The sequence below is a fragment of the Argiope bruennichi genome, chromosome 1 (assembly GCF_947563725.1).
Source record: "Argiope bruennichi chromosome 1, qqArgBrue1.1, whole genome shotgun sequence".
Lineage (NCBI taxonomy): Eukaryota > Metazoa > Arthropoda > Arachnida > Araneae > Araneidae > Argiope > Argiope bruennichi.
The window spans coordinates 77,072,157-77,092,866 of record NC_079151.1 but is presented as its reverse complement, the minus strand read 5'-3'; the positions used below and the strand labels follow the sequence as shown (position 1 = coordinate 77,092,866).

The window sequence follows — 20,710 nt, the reverse complement described above, 5'->3', positions numbered from 1 at the left end:
AGACGAACGATATGGCGTTGAGTGGTGATGTATTATTAGGAGTAGTAGCTGTTGTCTTAATGGGTCTATACCCAGTTTGAATAGCGTTATGGCGAGCTTTTTTGTGGGTGCTAATACGCCAAGTGTGTCTGGCGACTTTGGGTTGCTGCGTCACGCGAGTCTGACGACTTTGCTGCGCCAAGTGAGTCTGGCGACTTTAGTTGCAGGTAGATGGCGCCACAACGGCTGTACGAAGGTTGAAGGTTCAGCGTCCGAGGTCACCAATGAAGAGATACGGCAACGGCAATGTCGTGATGTTTCGGAGTTCCTCGATGTGACAAAGTGGTCACGAGCACCTCCACATCATAATTTTAAATAAATACTTTAATTGGTTAGTTTAGAGGAAGTTAAAATTAATTGAACTAGTTTAGACGAGTGCAGTAAAGCTATAACGTCATGAAATTTGGTAATTAATTTTATTTATACATATTTTTACAATATTTGGTATAATTTATTTAATTAAAGTAATAAAAAGATTATTTATGGGGTAAATAGATGATTTTAATGGATTTACGTTGCACGTGCCTTTTTCTATGGGGACTGATTTTAACTGGGCTGAATAAAATTACAGAAAATTTTCACGCGTGTAGCACATCGTAGCTATCTAGGGCCTAAACAGTAATAATTTTGAGAGTTTTAAGCCACCAGATTGGCAACAGAGTTAAGATGTCCTCAGCTTTTTTACGGCTGGGAAATTGATATATACATTATCAATTGCAGCTCTAGGTCTTTTCCTAGAGCTGGGTAAAGCAGGATGAATGAAGAGGTGTGCGACGCGCTAGGATAGAACCTGGGACCTTTTGATTAGCAGTCCAGCAACTAACCGATTTTGCCAAAACAGCTGTTCGGGCAGAAGCGCTGTTACTGGCTTATATGCGATTCACCACAGAAGTGTTATTTTTTAAAACCCTGTAACTCTCAAAATTACATAAAATTTTATTGAGAAGTTCATTTCACAGCGACAAATCGATTCAGTAAAAGAAAACAAAACAAAACAAAAAACCAGTCGTAATAGGAAAATTTTTGAAATAGCAGTTAATTAACTCGGTTAATTAGTTTATCTTTCTCAACTAACCTGTCCCCGTATCATTTCCATCGACACCAAATTTGCGATAGCAAATAGCAGTTACAGAAGTTTTCCATTTTTTATGTTGACGATTGTACTCAATCTTTACCTCAAAATTATAGAGAAATTCAATACAAGAAATTTGAGAAGATTTATGTTAAAATGGATTTTAAAATGCATTGTTAAAATGTTGCTAGTTAAAATGGATTTTATTTAAGCTGATCATCTTTCTTTGGTCATTTTGCTCTAGTTGGAACCATGAGTATAAACCGCCCCTGATAAAGGCATTCCATCAACTTGTCACATAGAATGAAAAACAGGCAAAAAAAAAAAAAAAAAAAAAAAACTAAAAAAAAACTCCGCTGAGCTGGTATACAGGCGCAATCAGATCGATTAAACTATATAACTAATATGCTGCCAAACATGTTCTATGAATTAATAAAACATTAGAACTATATCAACACAAGTATAAATGCTTTCTTGTGGCTTCTGGCAGATTTTAAAATTTATGTGATATTCGTGTTTTGATTTTGGTAACCCGGCACAAGCTAAGAATCCGTTGAGGAGCATACGCCGGAAAACAAACCCCCATTCCTTCCTCCTATAAATGGTTTCATAATTTTCCAATAGTAACCGACACATAAATAAATATTAACCTTCAAATATAAATATAAATTAATCAATTTATTAAAGGAGAGATGTCATCAAGGGCACTACCTTATTTATTGCCATAAAATGCCCAAATCTATTAACTGGTAAATGGCAAAATGAAAATTTTAAGGGACGGTCCATCTACGAAATCAGCAGATAATTTTACCTGCCGTACAATTTATCTCGAAAGTTTTTTTTTTGGGATTTGGGTGAAATTAGTTTTTGGAAAAGATTTCATAAGAATTATTCCAATCGAAGTCTAATTAGTCTCTTGAAATTTGTATGTATTTGTTGACAAGAAGTGACTTTTTTGTAAAGCGTATTCTTTGTTTAAAATTTCTTTAATTGTTTATTGAATATCTTATTTATCTTCAAAAAAATACACTTCCTTGTTTTCGTTCATCAAAGAGTCTTATCTTTTTTTTTTTTTTTTTTTTTTCTTTGCTGAACGGCAGATATTTTGAGCGACTAAGGATTTTAACGAGAAATTGCTTTCACGAATAACTCGAAAAACCAACCAATAAAAGTTTAGAATTAAACAAGAGTACCTTTCGGTACCTAACCTCTCATACTCATCGGAATTCTGGTTCGGGAGATTTGAATTTGCTTAATTTGTTTCTGTTTCAACGTAGTCTGCTTGTATATGGTAAGTTTATTTTCTTTTTTGATAGAAGATTCAATAAACCAGAATAAAAAATCTTTCATTTCAATGATCTTGAATTTTTAAAAATGTCCTAAGTTATTATTTTTTTAATGCAAATTTTCGATTTACAGTCGAGTATTTTCATCTCCTCGAAGTGCAACATCTCTTTATTTATGAAATGTTCAATTGTTAAGTTCACTTATTTTGATAATGAATCAGTTATTTTTTAAAACATTTGGTTCCCCCCTCCCCTTTTCATTTTATTTAGGCACATTCTAGAAATGTCTCTATTTATTTAAATACAAGTTTTGTTTTGCTTTAACAAATGAATTCAATTATATACATATACTGAAAAATTCGATTAAATGCGTGTTAATCTTTTTTTATGAGTATTCTATTTAAACATTTGACTTAACCTTATCTTTTGAATTGCATATTTTTTTTATACATATATTTTAGTTTGAAGTGATTGTCATCTTCATTGGAATTAGCACATTGAGAATTTAGTGTGGAAACTACTTAGCTCCCAAAAGTTTAAAATATTAGTTTTCTGTATGGTATATATATTTATCTCTATTATTAAAGTTCCTTTTTTTCAGAGTGAGGTCTTTTTTTTTAATATATATAAATTTTAAAAGAAATAATCAGTTAGCCTTTTAAAAATTCCTTTAACATTGATATCTTTATCTTGTTATTTACATTTTTTCTGCAATAATGATTTTCTTATATACCAGCTTATGAATTTATTGTTGTATTTAGTTCTGTTAATTAATGTCTAAACTGTAAACATTGATAGTATTGATGAATAAATGTGCTCAAGTTATGTGAAATGAAAATGTTAAAATTTCTTCCAACGTTAAAAAAAGTTAATTGCCAATTTTTCGAAATTTATAAATTTATTCTGATGTTGAAAAAGTATTTGTAAATTAATATAAAGAATTTGTTGATGTTTGCTCTTGGTTTATTCCCATGATTTTTTTTTAGTTTTTTTTTTAAATGTATTACAATATTAGGGTTCTTTTTTTCTTGAAACGAATTGTTCATGAAATAGTTTAATAGAACATTTTTCATTAAATGATATAGAATTTAAATCTTAGAATTACATTATTATTTTTTTTTTTTTACTAATAATCAAATTGTTATTGGGATTTGAATTTCTAAAATCATAGAATGTATTGTATTATCTTGTTTTATTTGTTTATAGCGAAATATTTTCATTATTAAAATATATATGGATAATCAAACTTTTAAGTGTATCCATATTTTTAATAAAATATTCTCTGATTTAATATTAGTAAAATTATTAATAAGATATGCAATGTTTGATTTTTTTTTAAACTTCAGCTCAATGAAAGTTGACTGTAATATGCTTTATTATTAGAACCTATATTTCTTGTATACTGTTTTTCTGCTCTTCTATGTATGCTGTTTGTCATTATAAAATTTTCAGTTCTGCCTATTATGTAAATGTACTAACTTCGTTTCATTAAATTAATTACACTAATAATTAATTGCATAGATTATAATTGTTGATCTTTTTGGTACTCATTCTAAATCTGTACAAATATTGGTGCTCAAGGAGACTAAATTTTTAATAGTGGTTTACCTGTAAATTAATTAATTTGTTTTCAGTTTTGTATATTTTTAAAAACATTTAAAACTGAATCAATTTACAGGCTGACAACTAATAAGTATAATCAATAATCAGTGTAATAATTTATGGACTGAGTGATCATATATCAGTTAAACTGAAGAATACAATGCAAATGCCAAAATGTAATTTTTTAAAAGTGATGAATTGTCTAATATGTAACTTTATAGTCTGTTTGCTTTAGTAAATATTGGCAAGTTTTATGTTATTTGGCTCAATTTGGCAGAGACTGATAAAAAATCTTTACCATGCTATTTAGTTTTACTCTTACATCTTATAGCAAATTTCAATTTATATCATTTATAAAGTTTATTAAATTATTCATTATTTGGTACAATTCTGTTTTAATGGCAATCAAAAAGCAGCTAGAAAAAATTTCTTCAAATTATAAAAATATATTGAAGTATGCTATATAGTTTGACAATTGAAACCACCAAATGGGTAAAATTTTTTCTTGCTGCTTTTTTGGTTGCTATTATAACTGGCAAGTACCCATTATTTTTTTAAATCAATTTACTTTTAAGATTTTTTTAGACTGCTTTGCTTCAGTAAAATGACACCTTTCTCTGCTGAAGGATGTGATTTTGGGAAAGAATTAGAAACTTCTGTCTCAGTTTGTGGAAAGGAATCTATCTCTTTGTTGCAGAATGATCAAATCTTCATCACACAACTAAATCAATTACATAAAGTAAAAGAAAAAAGCATTTTTTTTTATCTGCATGCATGATTTAGCTAAATTTAAGATGTTACAAATTTAGATGATATTATGGCAACTGAAAAAATATTGGACCTTTGTAAAATATAATGGATGAAAACACTGTTTGCTTTCTTTTATAGAATTTAAATTTGATTTCATCATATGATGCATCTTAAATTTAGTTTAAAATTTTATATTATTATTTATACACTTTTAATTCTAAATATTAATGCTTTTTTTTGTAGCTACTCTAGAGAATTACAAATGAGCATGAATAATTTTTTGCAGATCTTTTAAATTTGATATTTTGTTTCTGCCATGATATCAAAAAAATGATAATTTAAATTCATTGTCCAGTAAAATAGATCATGAGCAAATAAGGGAAACAAACTTACTTGTAAAATGATGCAGAGAAAAAGAAGAAAAATGCCATTTTTCCTACTTTTTAATAATGTAGTTTGATTTTAAAATTTTGCAAAATACGTTGAAGTCGAAGAAAGCAATTTCTTATTAAACTATGATAAAAACTTATTTTTTGTTATTGAATAATGATAATTCTTTTAAATTATTAGTTTTATTTTATGATTTAGAAGTTGACAGGGGGGGCAACCTTTGGGATGAAACAAAGAAATAAAATAAATAAATAAAAAAACTGCTTTAACTTTTTTTTCCAAATAATTAGATGATACGATACATAATTTTTCCTTGTTTTCTTTCTCTATGGAATTTTACTATTCTTGCCTCCCATCATCTTCCCTTAGTAAACAAAGTACTCATGTTCCTAACTGTTTAATTTATCATGAATAGTTTGTAATTTAATTTATCATGTGCAGTGATAATTATCAATAGTTAGTTTTGTAACATGATCCTAATTGTGCAATTTGTATGGGATAATTGAATAGGAAAAGGAGTAAAATTATCAGTAGAATGACAAGAATAGAGAAAAATTAGTTAAATATGAGGAGCAAATTGTTATTGTTTATTGGTACTAAAATTGTACGATCTGCAAGCAAATATAAAAAATTTGATGGTATAGCATATATGCTGTCCACAAAAAGAATATATATATATATATATATATATATATATGATTATCTTTTTAGTAAATTAAAAAATATATTTTATTAGTATTTTATTAATTTCAGTTGATTTTACTTCCTGTTTTGAGAACAAGAATACCAAATTCTGAAAATATAATTCAAGATCTTCATAAAATTATTTTATCTCATCAGTCTATATATTCTGGCATTATTTCTGGTGAATGTTCCCTTATTTCTGCTGGGAAAGAGCTGTCATCGCACTTGCATAAATGGGCTATGTATTGCAAAATGATACATATGGAAATAAATGAATTAAAGGTAAACTGTTATATTCAATTTAATTTTAATATGAGAGAAATTAGAGTTTATTGAAAAAATTTTGTTAATTAATTGAATTTTAAAAATCATTTTCAAAAATGTGAATCTCGTAATCTATTTTTGTGATTTTCCCGGTCATAAATATTTTAAAGGGATAAGTGTGCCAAACAATATTTTATTTAATCTGTTTATACATATGTATATGAATGCAAAAATTCAAAGCCGTAATAAAATCTATAATGTGATTTATTAAATAATCTTATAGATGTGTTTCAATTTCTTGAACAAATTGGTGTATGGAAAGAAGTACTGTTTGGAAGTGTATATTTGATCAGCTTCATTCTATGACAAAACTGAATAGAAAATGTGTCCTGTCATGGAAATATACAGAACATATTAAGGGGATATTAGTGACATTTTTAATTTATTGAATGCAAAGTATGTGAGGAGAAGGTGTTGTAATTGTCAGAAAACTTAGATTCTGAGGAATTTTCTGGATTTTAGACCATCTTGGGCTAAAAAAACACATTTGTGGAATTATGTCTATGAACAGAATATCTCAAAAATGCATTATGAAATTTGGTATCCAATCAGTACACCATGTTTGTTGATTTTTTTAAAAAAAAATGTTCTATTGTTTTATAAACTTTTTATTATTTAAATATTTATTTTTATAATGCAAAAAATATATTTAAACTTAATTTGACATGTATTTTTACTATGTATATATTATATTGACCTTATTGAAATAACTGTTCTGCTTTTTATGTTATCTTGAAGGTTACCTGCTTTAGAAAGGATATATTCAGTGTTAAGTACAAGTATTCTTCATAATTGTCTCATAATTTTTTTTGCCTCTATTTTCTATAAATTTTATTATGCAGAGTTTACAAATATATATTATAAATCTAAAATTCATAAAATTAACTCTTGAAAAAAATTTTATAAAATCAATTTTTATTATTAATTATTAAAATTATTATAAAATCAAACTTAACACTTGATTACATTAATATATATCTGATCATGACTTAGATCTAATCTACAAACATAGGATTTCCTACTATATGTGGTATTTTCACCCATTTATCCAAAAATTATTTATTTAAGGCTTATTATTTCTAGCAATCTTCTTCTTAACAGCAGTTTTTAAAGCATTCTGAATTTTTTTTCAAAAGATCTGCAACTGCCATGTTTATCTAGTTGTATGATAACTGTAATGGTTACTGGCATAAGAGTTGGTACTTTGTTAAATTTGTTGTCTAAATGAGGTATGGGATATCAACTTCATGTTCTGTAAGAATAGATCTGATTTCATGGGAATGGATCTTATTTTTATATATTGTATGAAAGCTTTTATATTGTATGATAGATTTGGAGATAAGGTGTTCTTCATGCAGAAAGTTCAAATAAGAGCTAACATGATCTTCTAACATAAAGATATCCTCTACATCTTTTCTCTAAATGTTAATTTGCGCACTGGTGATATGTTATTACTTGCTGAAGTATACTTTTCAAAACCTCAAACAGCTTCCCTGAGGTGCACTAATTTCTTTAGAGGAAATGATATGTTTTTTAGAGTTTCATGTTAATTCTGAAGCATGTATCTATTGTATAAGTATTGCGTTCTGATTTGGCTACGGATCTTAATCCATATACTGTGTTGATATACTTTACATCAATGAGATCCTTCTATTTTTGATATACTGTGATTTAAGGGTATAGCCAATGGTTATGACTAAAAAAATCACTGTCCATGTAACTATCTGCATAAATTACACTGAGCATTTATCTGCAACAGCAATTATTACAGACAAATTGCATTTTGATCAATGTTAACAATACACTTCATATATCAGCAATCCCTGAGAGACAGTATTCGATTTTAATTGTATTGCATTCCTGGGAATCATTTGTTTTTGATAAATTCCATAGCTTATTCTTTATCTCTAGATTTATACTGACATTCCAAAAATGCCTTTCTCTATTTTTGCGATTTTGTTATGTAATTCTTTTCTACTAATCACTATACTGCTGCTTTGCCATTTAATAATATTTTTTTACTCCATTTCCTGCCTTGCATCATGATTCTTGAATCAACTCACATTTAATATTTATTTACAACTTATATTTCTTTTTCTTTCATATACATAAAGTATATGGCTCTAGCATTGCATTGCAAATTTGCTGTAAATTCTGTTTCCATGATATTTGGTTCTTCCTTATTATAGTAGCTTCTTAGATTCAACTGAGTATTCAAGGTATATCTATATCACTAAAATGGTGGAGAAATCTCACCAAAATATATTAGTAATAATTGTGATCTTTACATAATTCTGTTGCCAAGTAAGCCTAGGGATCGCTGTAATAAAGAAGTACCTAATCTATGTTATTTAATCTTACTCCTTTAACCATGTTATTTAAATTTCATTGCAACAATAATAAGATATAATTATGGATTTTAATTATTTTAGAAAATTTGTGAATTTAAAGAAAATGAGTTTACTACTAGTGACTTTTTCGAATCCCCTACTTCTCTTATTTCCAAGTAAGTTACTTTTTCTCTTAAGAATGAAGCATAAAAGTAAATTTCAATTGAAATTTTGCACTAAAGAATAAATTATTCATTTATACGAAAAGAATCATCACAATATAAGCACTCCTCATTTCTATTACTTTTGTTTTCTAATATTTATCTAGATATTTAATGGAATGTTTCCATATTTTTTTAGAGCAAGATACTATTACTAGTTTTCTGCTGTATTTCAACCATTATTGCTCGCATTTTGTGCAAGTAAAATAATTATATTTAACTAATGTATATAGTGAATCGAATATATATTAAATGTTTTTGTTTTAAAATTTAAACAAAAATGGCATTTATTTAAGTGTATTTTTAAAAAGTAACTAATGGAACCAATATTTATTTGCATCTTATAAAATACTGTAAATCATTAAAAAAAAAAAACTTGTATAAATCAGGTTTAAGTTTCTCAATTTGCATGCATTTCCGTAAAAAAAATTAAAGTATTTTGAATGTTCACTTTTTTTCCAAAGGAAGTGAGTTTCACTTTGTAGAAATTCATTTGAAAAATGCAGTAAGCTCTTAACTGGTTATTTTTTATATTTTTTTATATACAAAGGAAAGTATTGTAATCATCAAAAATTTTAAGTTCGAAAAGCACATTTTTAGAAAATGTCTTTCTGTCTGTGTGTGACAGACACTTTGAGCTTGGATGAAATTTGGTTTATGGTTTTTTTTATACCAAATTTGTAGATGTCTATCAAATTTTGAGCAAAATTTATTCAGAGGAAGTTTGTCTGTTCAGTTGTTTGAATGTAAGTTAAGAGAGCCAGATGAATAAGGTTCAGAACCAGGTTTAACATCTATATTGTCGACAGCTATCAAATTTTGAACCAAGTCAAACAAGGGGTTGAATGTCTGTACCTTCAGAAACATGTAAACTTGATAACTCAAAAATGCAGAAACTTAAATAAATCAAATTTAGTATGTAATTTTATACTACAATTGTATTTCTATGTCACTTGGGTTTGAATTTTTTGTGGAGTGGTGATGGGAGATAACACTTTTATTAGAGAGTATTCTTGAAAATTTTGAGGAGACCGCTCCTGATGGTTAAAAGATATTAAACGTCATTTATAATTTAACTGCAAATATTATGAGCTAATAAAACAGATAAATAATAATATCTGTAACTATAAAAAATAAATTTTACTTTATAGTCTATATAATATTTCAAATATATGGTAATTTATAATCATTTTAAAAGTACAAAGCATTAATTAAAAATACATTTTTAGAAATTTTAATTTTTCGGTAGGTATCAAAATTAAATTAACTTATTGTTATTTTTGTTTGTCATTTATTTAGTTAGAAAAAATGCTGAGACATATTGATATTTTATATTCAGTGACCAGAAACTTTAGCTATATAAACTTTTATTATTTTAATTACTTTTTATTTATAAATTTTTTGTTAATATCAGCTTTTATTACGGAATACAATAAAATTGAAAAATATATTTCTTGAAATTCGAAATCAAATATGAACATTTTTCTTAAAGGTTTGAAGAGATTTTTCAAAATTTATGTGATGCAGTTCCTGAAAATGAAGATTACAAAGGTATTTAAGTTTATTATTATTAGTTAACTTATTAATAAATGTTTTCAGTTTATAATTTTGCTACTTTTTGTATGTGAAAGGAATACATTTGTAATAATTTTAAGTCTGATATAATTAATATGTATGTATGTAATGATATCTCTTAATCTAATTTGAGTCCTTTAATTTCCTAATTTTTATCTTAATTTAGCTCATATTAACTTCATTCTAAAATGTTCTCTTATTTTCTGATCCAATTTTCACTTTTTATTCAATTAATTCTACATGCACTCTAGAAAACTGATGGTCTCAGCATTTTCTTACACTCTAAGTGAAGGGATAAAAATCCATTCACTTAGAGTGTAAATATTGTAATGCTTCTTACAATATTCTTTTAAAGATACTTAAATTACCCTTTCCTATGACAACACATATCAGAGAAATCCCTATTAAAATCTCATAGTAACTGAAGGGAAAAAATTTGGGTTCTTTTACTCTTGTATCAGGATGTAGACTGACATATTTATTACCATTTGTTCTTTGTATGTAAATTATGTCTTCTGTAGTGAAATAAATTAAAGTTTTAAAATTTCAAAAGTTTCTTCTTCTTGTACATGCATCTGCTAAAATATGTTTTACATGTATATATTAATATGTATGAAATAGTTTTAAATCATAAAAATTTCAGTAATAAATAAATGTAGTATTTTTTTCTGTTATTTTCTAAATTAATGTGTAAACTTTTGCAATTAAATTATATTTATTAAAAGTTTCATTATTGGATTTTCATTTTGATTTCAGCACATTTTGTGGATTATGATCTCCAGAATCATCTTGTTGATTTAATTTTGTTGATATGGAGACTCAAAAATTGTTAAAGATTCTAATAACCTATTGTAAAATTAATTTAAATTTAGCACAAAACTTGTGTAAATTTTATACAAAAAGAAAAACACTTATCTTTAAAGAATTCTTTCTTTATCAAATATAACAAAATATATCCTCTTCTGCATAATGAAATAACTACTTCCATTGTTTCATTGAAATTTGCAGGTAATTTATGTATTTCAGAATATATAAAAGAAATATAATATTCAGATTACGTAATAATCTTTTAGATGTTCAAGTTAAAAGAAAAAGTTTTTATTTGATATTTTCACATATGTATATTCTAATCAAAGAAAAATTGCATTTTCATGTTACTTGAAAGTGGTTATTTTTAAATAGATTGCTGTAGAAATTTTTTTGTTAGAAATTCAGCTATATTATTTCTTCCTTCTTTCTGTATGTTTTTCAGTATTTAATAATGCCTGTGTCTTAATATCTAATGTTGTATGTTTAATATCTAATAATGTATAATAAATAAGTATTTTTATATTTTAGCTTACTGCATGCAATGTTTATTAAAAGTTTTTAGTTCCATCTCTGCATGTTTGAAGTCATTTTAGAAACATATGATTTGTATTTGAATTAAAGAGATTATAATAGTAATAGGTAATATTATAATGCATATCAATGATATATTTTTGATATATTGTTTATAAATTTACATTTTAGATATTCTAGAATCTATTCAGTATACATTTGATGATGTGATTTTTAAAGCTTCATTGCCTAATAATGCTTTAAGGCTTCTTCAAATACAACGACTTCTAATTGATCGACAACCCAGAATTCTGAATCCTTCCAGAATATTATTAAAAGAAGGATGTTTATATAAAGTATGTGTTTTATTTTATTTTGCCATTTAAAAAGTAATAAGTTCCAAGACTAGCAATCGTATTGAAATGTTTTGAAGATATATTTTGTTGATTAATATATGTTGGTGTGCTTCTATTTTTCTCTCCTGTTTAAAGTTTAAAAAAATATTATTGGTGTATATCATATAAAAATATTATATTAAATTCTACTACTCAGAAACTTTAGTAATAACTCTCAGATTTATTACTAAAGTTTCTCAAACAAATTTAATTATTTATTTTTAGTTTTCAGGGATAACAATTGAAATGAAGCTCATTTTAGAAGTTATCCTTGTTAAAAAATTAAATAAAAAATTTGGATTGTCTAGAATGTTCATTTGAATGATAAACATGATCAAGAAATGTGTAGAGGGTAGGATCAAAGATTATCAGAAATGAATTGAGTGGATTCAATAATGCTGTTTAATATGATTTGTTTTTAGGCATATTTTAATGCTAATAACAATGAAGGTAGTGTTCTATTAATAGTTTTTCTTGATTTCAAAACTGTAAACAAACTTAAAACAAATAATCCATTTTTCAAAAATTTTTACTTTAAAAAATTTATTTTTGAATTTCAGGTCAATTACAAATCAAACAAAACAAAGAAACTGGCTTTCATACTATTTGATGATGCACTGTTAATTTGTAAAATCCAGAATAAATCATTTGAATGGCATGTTAAAGATTCTTTAAAATGTTGTGCCTTGCTACCCTTGCATGCATGTTCTGTAAACTTTGCTTCTGGTACTCCTTCAGTTAAAGGGAACCTTTTTAAGGTTTGTTCTTAATTATTTTGATTATTTTTTTATCAACAGTAAAATATATTTGAAAAAGTATCTTTAACATTACTGTTTAAAATTATTTATGTTTCCATTACTTATTAAAACTATATATCTAAGTTATAATTTTTGAAATGCAGTTAAATACTGAGAATTGAAGTTCGTTTTCTATTATTTTTTTGTAAAAATTAATTAATTTGTGCTTGCTTATAAAAAGAAATATACTTAGGTATATATAATTAATTTTTTCATTTTGTTTAAGACAATATTCTCTTTCTGTAGATAAAACATAAATTTCTACTTGTGCAAAATTCAGACTATTCAGATTTGCAATAATATGCATTTTAAATTTAAGATGAAAATATTATCTTTGTATTGCTTATAATTTGTATCTAACAAAATGGAAATTAATTAGTTTCATTCTTAAATGAATACTTTATATTTTTGTTTTTCCAACAAGCAATTAGATGATATATTATCTATTAGAGCATGCAGTTTTTCTATGCATCAGTTATTTACAGCATCACTAAAATGCATAGCAAGAGTTAAAATTTTTTTAAAATTAAATATTAGAAAGAACATTATAAAAAAATTTATAAAGTTTGACAAGTTTTTGAAGCCCAATTTTTATTCTAAAAGACACTATTTTAGAAGAAATATCAATGTAATAGTAAAATAATGCAGCTTTTTAGAGTATGTATAAGTTTAATGTGATAGTTTTGTGATAATAACAGAATAAATTTTATAATCACTTGAGTTCAGCAGTTAATGGTAACATTTTCATTCGCTACTTTTACTAACAATTGATGTTATGTTTAAAATTTTAATTGTTTTTCTACTAAACAGGCTGTAAAAAAATGTAGAATCATAGACTGAGGTACAATTAATTATTATATTTAGATTTGGATATTGGTTATGAAATATTATTTTTGGTGACTTTTAAAAAGTTTTGTCATTGTTAACTGACTTTTAAAAAACTGAATTGATAAACAAAATTTTTATTTTCATTTGTATACCTGGCCATTTATTTTAAACAATTAATACAATAATCATCTCTGATTTTACTGAATGAGATTTTATAAGAACTTCTGTTGTTGTTGTTCAATATTTTCATAGGATTCATTGAAAAAAAGAATTAATGGCAGAAATGTAGTTGGAAGAATATCAAGCCTCATCATTTAATAACTTATTCAAGAAAGTTTCAGAATTTAAAGTTTGCAGTAAAATATTACTAATAAACTGCAGCTTTAAAATGTGTATTTTTTAATATTAAAAACTGTTTCTTATTCAGGTAAAATGCTGGAATATATCGTATTTGCTCATGTCAAAAGTTCCTGGTGATGCCCAAAGTTGGATCCAAGCACTGCAATCAGCTATTCGGTATGATTTATTATTAAGAAGTCGATTTTTTTTTTAAAGTATGCTTTGTTTGAAAGAAATTATTTTTTTGCTGAATTACAATAAGATAGAAGGTAAATATATACATAAAAATAGTAAAAGCATAAAAGTGCTAAAAGTAGTATTTTAATTTAAATACTATTTCTTAAAAGGAAGTTCACTTGCATATTGGAAATATAAAGCATCTTGCCATTTCTATCATTATAGTCATTTAAATAAATTTGATGTTCTATTTTATTCATAGCTGACACTTTATCCACTTAAAAATTATTAACAAATTGGAATTAGAAAATTGATCAAAATAAAGAAGAGCTTTCAGTAATTCTACCCAAGAAATTTTTTGTGGTATATATTTAAAATTTAAGGTTTTATAAAATATCTGATTTTAATTCTGCCTGAAGAAAGAAGTGAGAATCTTATTAATATAATTTTTATTACCATATAATTTCATTTTCTTGAGAAAATAATTTCTTAAAAAAAACTTTAATTTCAACTACAGTAGACTCCCGATTATCCGCGGGCGGGTTATCCGCGCCTGCCGCACAAAGTTTTTTCTGATTTCTTTAAAAAGGTGCAGTTTTATAGTTATGCTTTTGTAATTACATAATACATTACAGTATTAAAACAGTACATATGTATTAATTTTTCTGTGTATCTTTGACGCCTCTCGTAAGTGCAAAGCACTTTTCTGTTTTCATTAACAAAATGCATTTTAGGTGAGTTTTGAGTGATATACTAAAATATTAAGCGTTAGTTAAACCTTTCCTGCTGTTTATTTTACGTTTTATTGTACATAAAACGATTTTTCAAAGTTGGAATGACTGTTTTATCTTTTGCTATACCTGTTTTTAGCTTTTTTCGGATTATCCGCGATTTTTGTTATACGTGGTGGCCGCGCCACCCAATTCCGCGGATAATCGGGAGTGTACTGTATATGATTAATTTAGATTAAAATTTGTGAATGATGAAGATGAATAGTTTCATGGAAGAAAAAAAGAATTTTCTCATAAATTTGATAATTGTTGCTGCTTTCAAAGTAGTATTGAACAAAATATAATACAAATACATATTTGAAATATTGAAAAATTAATTATATTTTTTTATGATGTAAAATTATATCTTTTAGTAGAATGACACTAATTAATGTTCATTAATTTGTGTCATTCTACAGCATTTTTTTTTTTTTTTTATATTTACTACATTTTAACAGTAACTAATTAATTTATATTTTGCTCTAAGGGTTTTAGTTTATATTTTACTATTGAAAAAGACAACCAGATATGATCTGGTTGGTCTTTTTCTAGGTCTGGCCTTTGGTGAAACTAAACAGGTGGTCTTTCCTAGAACTAAACAGGAACTTGAAGTTTCTGTTTAGTTTTTCTTTTATGCACCATTCTCTGGATTGCATAGTGCAGTGAGTGTACTTATAGGCTTTTACTTTCTAGTATACAGTGTATACCTCCTCAAGACATTTTTAGTGTTATATCTATCTGTAACAAATAAAAATAAAAAAACACTTGAAACGACAAAAAAAAAACAAAAAAAAAAAAAAAAAACACTTGAACACTAGACAGATGAAATTTTGTATATTGTCTTTACATTTCATTTGTAGGCATCAATTGAATTTTGAGTGAAACCCATTCAAAGGAAGCTTTTCTATCTAGTTACCCAAATATTATATAAATTCAAAATGAAGAAAGTTAGATGGAAAAAATTTGGTATACTGATTTAACATCTATAGTTACTTCTCAAATTTAGAATCGAATCCATCAAGGAGCTGACTGTCTGCCTGTCTAGGCTTTTATGAACATGTAATCACAATAACTCAAAAATACCATGAACTTAAATATATGAAATTACGTATGTGATTTTTATGACTACTATTATAGTTTAGTATCAGATTTTGGGTTCAATTGGTTGGAAAAAATACATCTAAAACCAAATTCGACTTTCGAATTTCATAACCGCTTGCCAGAGAATAATCACCAACGAAATCCCCAAGGATCACATTATAGATTTAGCAAATATGCTAAATTTGCATGAAAGATGAATATTTCAGAAATGTAGTTTGCCAATGCCACACAAGGTATTTGTGGCCTAATGCAAGATTCAAAATTTTATGTGGAGTGAGGAGGATAACATCTTTATTAGAAAGTAACTTTTGCAAGAAAGTTTTGGGGGGAGACAACTACATTAAACAAGTATGTTTAAATGTAATTTAAACAAGTACATTTACACTGCAAGGAAATTTTAGAAAGACTGCTCCCGCTGGTTTTTTTTAATGGCTGTGTAAATTAATTCTTAGTTTTTACATTTTATTTCTACAAATTATGAAGGAAGATGTTACATATATTTACAATCTATTCTATATATTATTTCTATACCCAACATCATTTTTTCTTAATTAATAAAAAGCCTATAATAATAATTAAAAAAAATTTTGTTGTCTTCTGACATATTTGATGATAAAGCACTAAATGTTGTGTCTTAAAATACAGCATTCTGATTTTTTTAACTACTTTATATTCCTTTAAAAATCTTTACCTTGATACATAAATAATGCTTTTGCTTTCGTAAGTTTTTGTCTGTTAGATATTATAGATGAGATAAATGATGCTTTAAAGTATATAAATTTTGAATATTTTTCATCTTCAGGCGGTATAAAGGCTCTTTTAAGGAAACTACGCCTTATGTGGTTATTAAGAAAAATAGGAAAAAGGACAGTGGATTGTTCTCAAATTGTTTATCTTGGTAGGTTTAAATTTTCTTCAACATTTTCATAGATATTAGATAATATATATATATTTATTTCATAGATATGTTTCAAATTTATTTTGAAATATGTCTATCTATTATATTTGTGAACTTTTAAATATGGCATGAAAATGTATTTAAAAATATAAAAACTAAATATTTATGGACTTTGAAATATGAAATTTTTAAACTTATAACTGCATATTTTCATTCTTTATTATGAAGAGTTTCTTTAAATGTAGACAATAAGTATAAACATTAGCATATTGGTCACTTTTCATTCAAATAACACAATAAAGTTTTTAAATTTTTTAAGTATTTAATTAAAAATGTATTTTTCATTTAAAAATTCTCATTGCATCTATTTAATATCTCTTACTCAGAGATTTCATGCTCAAATTCATTTTAAAAACTAGTTTTAAAAAAAAATAAAATTTCAACTTCTTACCATTTCTTGTCCCTTTGAGTTGAATGATATATATGTTTGAACTTAGCTGATATTTTTAATCTCTCTGTAATATAATATAGCACTTACAAATTATTCAAATCCAGCCATAATTATTCTACTTATTGTATTTATGGTATAATCTGGACAAAGCAAAGTAAGTACGAAACATAAGAATTGAAAAGAAATTATGAAAAGAATGCCATTGAATAGAGTCTTAAAATTTTCAAGCAAAGAAGAAAGAATTGGAGTTCTAGGGATCATAATCAGTTAATATTTGCAGAAATTTCTTAAAATCATGTCATGAGAATCATTACAGTATAGAGTATTTCTTTGAAATATATACATAAAAGCTGTAAAAAGAAGATTTAAAAAGGAAAATATAATAAGATTTTCTTCCTTATAGAATATAGATACTTTTTTAAGGTATGGTGATATGAATATTTTCAGCAAGTTCATTTCTGCACTTGAATTTAAAAAATTCTGCACTTGAATTTAAAGCCCGAACAAAGGTGTACCTATATTAAATGACATCCAGGGCAAATATCAAAGTATTGGCATATTCAAAGTTTTTAAAATACAATCTTCATTCTCCTGCACCCCCCCCCCCCCCAAAAAAAGAAAAGTTATACTAGGATGGGAACCTGAATAATTATATATAAAACATTTTTAAACTAACAAGGATTCACAGCTGGCCAAACATCTTATTTCAATTATTATTCAAACAAATAATTAAACTATCTTAATGTTCGTTTAAATTTTAATAATTAAATAGGTTGAACCGGAGTTTAACCCCCTTCTTCGCCAAGTTGCGATAACGCGCCAAAGCTGGCAATCTTTATTATGCACTATAATTGAACATCTGATCCTTTGCTTTTGAACATTTCGCAAGGCCGTTGTTGGCGATTTTTAAAAATTGTGACAAGCAGGGGGTTAAACTCCGGTCGTACCATTAAATATTTTACGCAATTCCAACTTTAATAGATTCTTCAGCAAAATATTTTAAAACTTCAAATTTTGATAGTCATATAATTCACTCATAATATTATAAAGGCCTTCAGTCATAACGTGATATGTATCTCTCTAATTTTCTGTTACCCCTCGTAGAATTTATGCTTTAAATTAAAGTGTAAATGATTAATCTGCAATTAATATAATAATATTTTTTACTGAAACAAAGCATTTTTTTTAATAATATGATTACTGATAATAGAGTCACTGAGCGTTTAAACTTTATGGGCACTAAAGAATATCTTTCTTAATTTATGTAATATCTCAAGAATTTGTCAACAAAATTTTCTCAGATTCATCATGAACAGATCGATTCATTAACAATGTTTAGTTTTAAATGCATCAAAAACTAAGAAAATAAAATGAATTGTTTAAAATAATCGGTCGAAAACAGGTTTAAAAAAACTACTTAAAAAACGATGTACTTAAAACTATAAGCATATACGAAAAATATATAACTAACATGAATACAATTTACTTACAAAAGCATGCATCTAACCTAAAAATAATTTAAATCATCCGTTGATAATGGTTGTCATGTCAACAATCAAAACACAATGCGCATGCGTGAATTTTCTTCGCCAGTTACGGTAACGCAAAAGCGTGAATTTTTCTACGCCAGTTGGGGTAACACTATGCAGATTATACATTTTTAATTTCCTTTATTCTGTGTTGTTTTAATTCAAAAGTACTTCAGAATGAATCTGAAACATGGATAATTAACAATGTTTAATTTTAAATGCCTAAAACATTAAGAAAATAAACAGAATCGTTTGAAATAATCCGCCGAAAAATGTTAACCCTAGCCTCATTACTGTTGGGAGGAAAAAAAAAACTGAAGCCTTACTGTGGGGAAAATGGAAGATTTTTTTGGCGGGAAAGTTAGTTTTTAATTAATAATTAAAATTCTAATTAAAATTTCAAAAAAAGGGACCCCAGGTGCACATTCCCGACCGCTAAGGTATACATGTACCAAATTTGATAGCTGTATGTCAAATGACCTGGCCTGTAGAGCGCCAACACACACACATTGAGCTTTATTATAAGTATATAGACATAAAGACAAATTGAGATGTATGTTATACGAGATTATTTCAGACCCCCTCCCCCCGTCCTTTTTTTTTTTTTAGCAGATTTTCTGTTTTCTCTTTATTAAATTATAATTCTCCTGAATTACCTGAATAAGTATATCTAAACTATTTATTGATCTGATTAATTAAAACAAGGCTGTTTCATTTTGTTTTTTTTTGGTATTATAGCTAGCAGAAATAGAAATCCCTTAGTAATTTTGAGAATATTATAAATACAGAAACTTTTATTCACTACTGAAAAAAATGTTTGTAAAAAAATTCCCCCTTCTATGTTGGAGTCTTTTTACTATGCAAACGCTGGTGAAAACTGGTACATTAAACATTATACTTAGTATTTGCCAGTATGTTGTTATTGGATATAGTACAATAGTTTTAGTATTCTTTTATTTGTTTTTAAAATTATAAACATATATTTAATTAATAAATTTTAAAAATGTTTCTCTTTGTACTGAAAGCAATGGAAATTATTTGAGTACTTATTGTAAATTAACAGATTTTAAAATTGACTTAATTTTTATAATATTAAAATAGTTGTCTTTACTTGTTGCTTATAAAAATAACTACATTTCTGAAAATATACAAAAGGCACATTTCTTTACATAATATAATATTATATAAATATATTGTTTTATATATTGATTCTTATGTTGTTCTTATTATTTTCCCCTTATATTTATAGGTTTACATGAGAAAGGCATAGAAAGTATTTTGTATTTCTTCATTAGAGCTTGGGATTTTATGTAAATAGACTTATACTGTGATAAAAAATAATAGCTGTAGAATTTTTTATATCATTTTTATGTATTAACTTTTTATTCGTTTGAATTTTCAATGTTTTGTTCTTTTTTTTCTTGTTTTTAAATAAAGCATGTTTTAAAACATTAATCTCCCACACAAATATTTGTTTATGTACTGTCTATTTACTAAAAATAGTGCATAAACATATCAGTGTTCAATTGTAGTTAACTAATTTTTATTTATTAGGATTTTCTAACCTATTTAACATGATAATGTTTATAAGAGTTTGTAATTTAACCATGAGATTTGATATGCATGATGCAAAAATCATTCAAAGCATTCTACAGGGCAGAATCAGTTTGGCTGGTAATTACTTTTTGGGTGGCAGATTTCTCTAAGAATTCTCCCATTCTTATTTTTAAAAAATCAGCGAAATTTTAATATTTTTCATAGTAAAATCAGGTCAAATTGTACAAAAAGCATTTTTATATTATTTTTAAAATTCAACAGTTAGTATTTCTGTT

General features: G+C 26.2%; 1 protein-coding gene across 2 annotated transcripts; it reads left to right on the top strand.

Annotated features, from left to right (window-relative positions):
* The first annotated feature begins 1,672 nt into the window (after positions 1-1,672).
* Positions 1,673-20,327, top strand: LOC129966717 (uncharacterized). 2 transcript variants are annotated; one of them, XM_056081257.1, is made up of 11 exons: positions 2,023-2,036; positions 2,212-2,402; positions 4,575-4,738; positions 5,893-6,105; positions 8,580-8,653; positions 10,191-10,249; positions 11,786-11,949; positions 12,549-12,746; positions 14,041-14,129; positions 16,803-16,898; positions 20,128-20,327. In XM_056081257.1, exons 3-11 carry the CDS (start codon positions 4,604-4,606, stop codon positions 20,135-20,137), a joined length of 1,038 nt encoding a protein of 345 aa, XP_055937232.1. In that variant the 5' UTR covers positions 2,023-2,036; positions 2,212-2,402; positions 4,575-4,603; the 3' UTR covers positions 20,138-20,327. The 2 variants fall into 2 exon arrangements, with proteins under 2 accessions (XP_055937222.1, XP_055937232.1); XM_056081247.1 differs by having other exon boundaries at positions 1,673-2,402; positions 4,585-4,738.
* The last annotated feature ends 383 nt before the right edge of the window (positions 20,328-20,710 follow it).